The sequence below is a fragment of the Rutilus rutilus genome (genome assembly GCF_951802725.1).
Source record: "Rutilus rutilus genome assembly, chromosome: 5".
Taxonomy (NCBI): Eukaryota; Metazoa; Chordata; class Actinopteri; order Cypriniformes; family Leuciscidae; genus Rutilus; species Rutilus rutilus.
In genome coordinates this window covers 39073444-39082575 of record NC_140213.1, presented here as the reverse complement: position 1 = coordinate 39082575, position 9132 = coordinate 39073444, and the positions used below count along the sequence as shown (strand labels likewise).

General features: G+C 36.8%; 1 protein-coding gene across 1 annotated transcript; it reads right to left on the bottom strand.

Annotated features, from left to right (window-relative positions):
• Window positions 1–403: 403 nt before the first annotated feature.
• il34 (interleukin 34) lies at window positions 404–7430 on the bottom strand. Its single transcript, XM_084408636.1, has 7 exons — window positions 7100–7430; window positions 5645–5754; window positions 4192–4298; window positions 3683–3760; window positions 2368–2571; window positions 1933–2095; window positions 404–1259 (listed from the first exon to the last, which is right to left on the bottom strand). The coding sequence occupies exons 2-7, from the start codon at window positions 5682–5684 to the stop codon at window positions 1216–1218; spliced, it is 636 nt and encodes a 211-aa protein (XP_084264762.1). The 5' UTR covers window positions 5685–5754; window positions 7100–7430; the 3' UTR covers window positions 404–1215.
• Between the last annotated feature and the right edge of the window lie 1702 nt (window positions 7431–9132).

Genomic DNA, 9132 nt, shown 5'->3' with positions numbered 1-9132 from the left:
TGGATGTGGGGAGGGGCCCATAGAGAATGGCTTTCTACAGGGCCCAGAATTTTGCACTACGCCCTTGAGGGTAACACTTTTTTTTACTGCCCTTGTTACATATATTACATGCACTTAAAATTATCCATAATTACACGCAACTAACCCTCAACCAAACTCTAATCCTACAGTAAGTACATGTTGTTAATTAATATTCAGTATATAATCAGTACTTAAATATATAATTACACCGTCACAATAAAGTGTAACCTAATTTAGCCGATGTCATCATCTTCATATAAAAATGTGTCTTGTGATATTTATCTTTGATATTGTAAAACCATCAGGTATTGTATGTGTGTGAAAGGTGAGTGTGTTTGTAAAGTAAACTAAAAACTTAAAACAAATGATACATATGAACACATGAGGGTGATAGTGGGAGATTTATTTCCAAGCCATGTTACAACAGTTACCAGAACATTCTGTGGCAGGAGTCCAAATAAATAACCTAGATTAAAATCTGTGTATAAAACATATGCACACCTGATATCAAACCCTCTCGGTCACCCTAAAAAGCTTTTTATTGGAGTACTTTGGTGCAAACTTTCAACATTAAACCAGCAGCAAAGCACAAAGTAAAGAGCCAACGGGTAAAAGCAACAGTGCCGACTAAGCCAGCAGTCAGCACAACATTTGCATGCAAATGATATGTGTACAAAAGAAGCTCCATGTAACTTATACATCTTATCTAAATCTTACCAAGAACATTTACGACGTGGCTTGATGATATGCTGCTTTGGCATTCACCAAGGACAAAATATTAAATTTCCTCAGAAATATAAGTCACAGTGGCAAAGACTTTTTTGGAATTACCAATAGAAAATGCTACAGCGAAGAGTCAAAGCTTCTCTCCTCCATAGAGCACACGCACAGTGCATACATGAACCTTTTGGGCAAAATACTACATCAATATGCAAGTTCGCGGGCGGGTGGACGGAGGTATGGATGTTCTGAATGATGGAGAGCAATAGCTGCAGGGTCAGTAGAGTGTCTTCCAAGTGGTGTGATGGCTGTTGCAGGTTTTTCCATATGGGCAACACCTGTGGAGGCAGTCAGTGACTTCACTGGGACAAGAGGCACACAAGCATACTGCATGTCACTACATAAACCGGGACACACCCTTTTACACCAACACCAGCAACATGAAGACGGGATCAGATACGCTTAGATCTGCTGCTATGTTGTTTTCTTCTCTTTGCTCCTGTTGAGGACTTCACAATCTAGAAATTAACAAAGAGATGAGCACAGATAAGTGGTCACATTTTGTTATTTAGAGTTGCTCATTAGATTGTCTGAATGAAACTGTTACGATAACAAAGACAATGTACATGGTCATACTTGTCATTTTCCCACAGAATTGGTAGAAAGCAAAGACCGGGCATGTTCAGGCTAGTAAAAACATGTGGGCTTCTTAAGGTACTCTACATCCTTCAGACAACCTCAAAGCCTGAATCATGCCACCGTCTCATTCATCATGGAGGGGATAAAGATGTTGATTCAATCCCCTAGAAGTTTTTCTCATTCACAAAGGCCGATTTTTGACCACAGACATGCATCAACAAGCTTCTTTTTGCTACTGTGTGCATACATTTTGGGGTTGCGTAAGGTTATCAAGAAAAATTTGGTGGACTGCTGGAAGAACCCTTCTTGCGGTTGGACTCCAAAATTCCCCAAACTGTTCCAAGTGGTAGCAATCATTAGATGGACCTCAACAGTCTTGCCTCAAACCCTCAAAACACCAATGAGTAAGTCAGTACCATCATTCCCCCCAAAAAATTCCAGAAAAAAAAAGTAGTCTGTGTTTGTTTGGTCTTTTAACCAATCAATGTTTAGCAGATCAATATTCTACAGTCCTACAAATGTAAAATCAAACAATAAGTTCCATTCACTTACAATCATAATTGTCATCCTCTTTTGAGAAGCACTCGTTGAATAGGCAAAGCATGCTCCGATAACTGTTATCCAGTATTGACTTGGGTTTAACAGACTTCCATCCCTGGTAATATGGGTCCGTCAGTCGATCCCAGATGTTTTGTATGCTCTCTGGAAGCTCTCTCTTTTTTGAAACAGGTACAAAGACACATACATTTTGACATGATGAATTTAAATAGAAAAATTGCTTGCATAAATAACATCAGTAACACAGAAGAGGTCAAACTGAGTTAAGATTTACCAAATCAAGAAAACAATAAGCCTATATGTGGTTTTTATTTTCCATTAAAACTGTATTCATGAAGCTTTGAGATACTGTGAGCAGTGGCAGTGGCAGCCAGAATGATTTATAACGTAATGCTGTTGAGAAAGCAGAAATGACATCATTGTCCTAACCTCTGGATCTCTGGGATTGCACTGGTAAAAAAGCGTCTCAAATTTTTGGAAGAGAGTCTCCACATTGGAGAGGTATTTACGCCGTGTAGGATGTCTCTCTGGCAGCACCCTTAAAACCCTCTTTATACCCTGCTGACTAACAAAAAGCCACAAATCCTGTAGATCTCTCCTCTGCATCTTCGGTTCATCTTCATTACTCGTATTCTAGAGAACAGAGAGAGTGAGAGATGAAGAAAGGAGGAGAAGAACTTTAATGGGGGAAATGTTCAATTATATTAGAATGGTTGTGATTTACAGTCATGTATTCTTTTAATATTGAAAAAAATATTTAGTTTTAAGGTCACAGGAGTTACACACCAAATTTACAATTTATAAATCATTGTACAAATGTAACTGTTTTGTGTTCTGATATATTTTTCTCTTTTTCCGCCTTTATACAAGAAAAAACACAATTACCAAGATTATTTCTACAATATAACAGGAACATTATTATTAATATAGTTACAGAATTATTACCAAACACCATATAGCTATCAGTTCTGGAAACAAAATTCTTTTATTCTCCAAAAGTTTTTTTATTTCCCCCTTTTTATAACAGAAACTATATGCAATCTAACCATATAACTTATAATAACTTATAATTCTTAAGAAAATTACCTTGCAGACCGTTTAACATTCAACAAAAGTCTGATTGTTTGGGTTTAATGTATATTCAGTCCATTCACTCAAATAAAATTTAAAGAAAAATTATTTTCATCACAATTTTATATTGTTTAATATATGTATCCATTCTTCAACCATAGGTGGCCGTGGTTTTAATCATTTTCTATAATCTTTCTTAATTTAATGTTATTTTAAATTTAATTTTGACATAAGTGTTTCATTCTTAATTTAATTTAATTTTCAGTAAAATTAAATATTCAATTATCATTATTGTAATGTTAAAAATGTAATATATATATATATGCATAGTGGTAATCTATGCCTTGTGTTTAAAAAAAGTTAAAAAAAATTTTTTATATAATACTATAATACAATCATTTACACTGTTATGAATTGTTTCAGTGAGATTACCCTTGTTTATTTGTAAAATTAGTCATAGGCCTTCAAAGCCCTTAGAAACCCTTAAACTGTGACTCCAATCTGACTCTTTTTGTAAGTCACGACTCACGAGTGTTAAATCTCGGGTGAAAGCCGGCAAACAGGAAAAATGAGCTAATTGGTGTGGGAAGTTGTGGAGAATGTGGCTTTAAGCCATGATGGAAAGTGAGTCAGAGTCTTAGTTGGGGACAGTGTCAGTGGGATAAAGACTTACCAGTCTGCTGATGTTGCGTAGTCTGAACACCTCCTCATAATGCACTTGAATAGTATAGTTAATAGGAAAGTTCATTTTCTGAAAATAAATAAATAAATGTAAAACGTTTTATTGGCATGCCATTCATCCTGCCTCATGATAGATATTTATACAACCATAAGTTCTTTATGCAAGTTGTATATTTTCTTCTTTTTTTTATGTCTGTTCTTTCCATAATTGTTCAGAATATAACACTATCCCCTGGTTTCACAGACAAGAAGGCTTAAGCTAGTCCCAGACTAAAATGCATGTTTGAGCTGTTTTAACTGAAAGCAACTTGCACTGATTTATCTTAAAATATGTCAGTGCCATTGTTTTGTCTCAAGATGCACACCAGCAATGAGTTTTTTCTAAAGCACGTTTAGAAAAGCTACATAAATCCCCTAATTGAACTACGGCTTAACCCTGGCTTAATCTAAGCCCTGTCTGTGAAACCGGGCACATGCTTGAAGTACTGCGCATCTATTTACCATATAGCGTCTCCGTAGGGTTGAGTTTAGGCTGTCCCGTACTGTTTTCAGAGGAGCGCAGATATCGGGTGCTGCACTCGTGCACATTGGTAATAGACAAATAAAACCTAGAGGGAGAGAAGAAGAAAAATAATGGCTTTTAAAATAATGTCATTGCCTATCATCATGAAATGATCGCTGTTTTGTACTTAAACTTTACATCAAAATATGCATAGCATAACACAACACATCTTTAAAACCAAAATTCATATGAGTCTATCTGTAATTAAAATGCCTGTATCTTTATGTCTAGGATCAATACAAATCTTCATGATAAATTTATTCAAAACATTTTGAGTATATATTTCAATTTATTGATCATGACTATTACCTACATCACTTTTTACTTTATGTTTTGCTGACTTTTGGTGTGATGTCTCTTTAAAGGCAATGACGCATAAAGTTGCATAAATAAATCGTCAAAAGATCGATTCTGTGACAAGTCACAAACCTCAAACCACAGCCTGACTTACAAAGAAAAAGGTGCTGCAAAAAAAAAAAAAAAAGCCATATTGCCACAACAGAAGAGCTTTTGCATTCCACAAAAGCATAATATGCATGAGATGATGGGAGCTTTTTCAAGCAGATGAACTGTGAGGCTGATCCTGTATCTATTTTGGAGCTTTTTTTTGTGTTAAAGATAAGTGATTGTGACTGGCTAGCCTTGGGCAGAAAGACAGGGCACCGGCATTCATCTGTCACTTTGCCGTGGATCACAGTGCGGCTGGCCTCTGTGGTTGAGCTGTACTGTAGGGCAGTTACCCAGAGACTGACAGTCAGCAAAGTCTCCGAGCCATGAAACAGACTTCCGAGGGCCAGAGGAATTTGTTATGCCGCAGAACCTGGGCTATTTACTGGTGTCCGACCACTCAACCCCCACCTCCCATCAAAGTTATTCTGGTTGTTTTTGGCCTGGTATCCCCCTCCTTGCCCTCTCTTTTACCTTATGCATCTCTCTATCGCCGATCTCTCTCTTTTTTTCTCTCCTGAACACAGGATGTGGTGAAATTAACAGTCACGTCTTAGTCCTTCAGTGGCAGCACCAAATGCAGTGGCTCATCTCATATGTTTAGCTTGACACTCATTTCAGAAGAAACAAGTGACAAAATACGCAGATGTTAAAACCACAAACTGTTGCCTAAGATAGCTCACATAATCAGCCAGAGAAATTCTTCTCATTCGGACGTATCAGTGGTGTTTGTCCTTTTTGCGTAAATGCACAAGAGTCTCTCTCCATTTAGCGGAGGAAGTAATTCATCTCTTTAAGCATTTTTGCAGTGCCACTTCTGAAATATTTATAGTCTAGTACTGTCACATCCAAATTTCCCACACAAATGAAGATCCTCAATGGTCCCATTGGCACAATACCTAGCATTGTACAAATTAAATCACATAATTACTGGACTTTACTTACCCAGCAGCCCCCTGAGGAGCCGGCATTCAAACTGGATCATGGTTCTGCTTATTCTCTGCTTGCACTTTAATATGAGTCTGGATTCCAGAAAATTCTTATGCACGTTTGGTCTGTTAAAAAAAGAAAGACATAATACAGTCAGAACAAATATCTGGATGGAATGCCATTACATGACTTTATGTTGGACAAAAATAACCAGGGATCAAGCATCTGAATTCATTTACTCTCCCTCTGGATGATAAAATACTTAAATATCGAAAAAGACTGATTCGGCACATCTGATTTTAATGGCCAAAAAAGTTGTAAAAAAATCAAAGTGAAGCAGGAAAGGGGTTCACTGCTCATCTGAAGGACTGGAGCTCTATCATAATGTTCCACTGTTTTTCTCCTACACAGCCTGTGCAGCTGTGTAAAACAAATCCAGATGTTGTCTCTTTTTGCTTTTTTTCGAAAGGAAAAATTAAAATTCCTTTTAGTCCTAATGGGAATTTTAAAACATCTTGAAATGACAGCAGGTTTCTGACTAATATCCATGTGATGAACATGTGTCTTGACTCTTTACATATAATAATAATATCAAAATTTATAATACTTATAATATTCTTTTTTTAAGTTTAAGTTTATAAATATTATTTAAGAATAATAAATTACAAAATGATCATTACTTGTAATAAAAAATACGGAACTGTAAAGCAGAAACAGTAAACAACATAAAGCCAGAACAAATCATATCCTTTATGTAACTACATATTTTAACTGACATAATGGTTTAATTACTATTTTAACATAACTTTCTATTTCGCAATCCGTTTTCTCTGGAAGATCTATTTGATTCTCCTTCTAAAGTAGATTTTGACAAAACCTTTTGAGAAAAAGTCATTGCAGAAACATACTGATAATTCAAATAGTGTTATTTAAGACAGCTATTCTATTGCTATATTTACCATTTGTACATGCACATCATTTGCCAAATAGGGCCAATATTCTGGTTATGCCTTTGGAATAAACTTATGGAAATACTTGAGATGCCATTTTTACCTTTTTTTTTTGTTATAATTGTTTAACTCAATTCACATTCATTTTTAATTGCAAGATGTGGGTCATGCTGTTTTCTTCTTTGTTTTGTTTGTACAATGTTAGTCCCCTCATTGCTCCAAAATTTGTTTATACAACAGCATAATGTTTTCCTGTGCCTAATTACACCCAGGATTACCTTAGTCTGGACATGCACAGAAATAAATGAATGTTTAGTTCTAATAGAATTCTGAAATGTGTGACTCAAAATCCCGATTAATACATTCATGTGCGCATCTAAATCAGAAGCGATCTGTCAGTGGAACGCGTTGGGTCTTGGCTTACATCCTATGAAACGCCTTGTTGCGCTCCATTCCCATATAAAACGCATTAACACGCAACACAATTCAGCAGCACAAGGAATACAAATAAGCCACAAACCTTTCGATTCGATGACCTAGGCTGTCTCACGAGGAAGCCACCTGCAGTGTACTTTCAATAAACAGCAATTGTTTGCTTAACCCTCTAGATATGACCGCTGACACTTCCAGGCGTGCAGAATACTGGACGAAATAGTAAATTCGCTCCTTTTTCAATACAACGTCCACCCAAATGAGTCGGAAACTCCCTTTTCTTTATGTCACGTCTTTATGTTAAGTCGCTATGCACACCCGCCTACAGACTTCTCCGCGCGAAAGAAGCACGAGAAGAACACGCTGAGTAAAGAGCGACAGACGATGAGACTAGTTTCACTTTTGGATCTACATGAACTATTAACTCATCAGTGGCTGGATGTGAGGAACAATTTCACCTTCGTGAGCGAAACAAAATATCAGAGACCTTACTGCTGCCTTTGTTCGACCATTCAAACTACGGGGAAGTATTAAAGTGTAAAATGTTGGGGGTCTTAAAAGTATTTTTTCCCCCCATATAAGTAAATACGCTTCAGTAACCACAAAAGTTTACAAGTTAGTCAGAGCACGCTAAATTTGTTCGCTCGCGATCAGATACCGTCCCGAGTAGGCAACCATATAAGCAACTGCTCAATCGTCTGCCATTTTTAATCAAGTTATTATATATTTAAACATAACAAAATGGTATCTTATCTTATTTTGTATACAAAAAATAATTTCATTTTGTTAATGTTAACTGGACAAGACAATTCCGTGCTCAAAAATGTACTGGCAATAAACAACAAAAACTTAAAGTTGACCAAAGTGCATACTGCACTCAACCTCTGCAGTTTATTAAATATAAAAGAGTAAAAATGACCTTTATGAGTCAAGAAACAAGCAATCAAGCATCAGTTCGGTGTCTTCTTTGCCCAATCCCTTGTAATCCTCATTCACCCACGCACATTACTAATTTATTCCCTACATTTACTGTGGTTCTGTGCTGACCGGCTTGGCACAGTTGTACACTTTTAGGAATTTCATGACTAGACCAAACATCTTTTTTGGACTCTGAAGAGCCTCATCTCGCAGGACAATGGACAATGGGCATATGGGTAACCAACGCGCACTACACACTTGCTTTGTCGTATGATGGCTTTGTCAATTGCCACAATGGCCCCCTTGTTTTGTAGTACCTATAATCTTTCTTTAGGGGCACAATCCCTTGTCGATAGAGCTGTCTTTGCTGTCCTAACAAAGGCCAAATCCACTCAAGACCCAACGAGAGGGACATTCCGAGTCTCCCACCCAAACCTTAGTCAAAAAGTAGTCAAAACACCATCTGTCAACCCAGATTACATCACATAAATATGGAAACCCCCCAAAGGAAGATTAGTGAAATAAAACTATCTCAACCTACTTTAATGACTTTCTTTTTTTATCCGTTAGCAGTGCTGTCACAGAGCCCGGGACTGTTTTTATGAGTGGCGGGGCCCACCATCAGAGACCCCAAGAGAATATTCCTAGTCCCCCACAATCTTGGGGTGCATTCACAACACTTTGAGAGTTGTCCAACCATAGTCTGAATTTGGTGACTTACAGGAACCAGGATTTAGGTTATAAATTACAATAATCATGGTAACAACAATCAGAGCCATCTGATGGCACAGTCAGAAGTTATTTGAGGTGACCGCAATAGTAAAATGTTTAATCTGAGAGACCATAAAAAAAAAAGAAAAAAAAAAAAGACTTTGACTCGAACAACCTCACAGTTTAAAATTCAAGTGTTAGACACACTTGAAAACATTGTGGCTTTCCTCATATTGCTCCATTCTGTACCTTCATTCCACAGCATGTCTTTGCATTTTTGTAAATCTCAAGAAAAAACTATTTATGAATTCTTCTTAAGGGGGCAATTAAAGTGATAACTGGAGTGTAGCTGGAGAGTGGTAGAACCTTTTTTTTTTTTTTTTTTACATTGTGGTCTTTAGTGTGATCTGGATGTGACTCACTCTGAAACTAATACACATCACAGGCTCCACTGACCAAAGCAATTAAAATAAGAAAATTACACAAGATTGA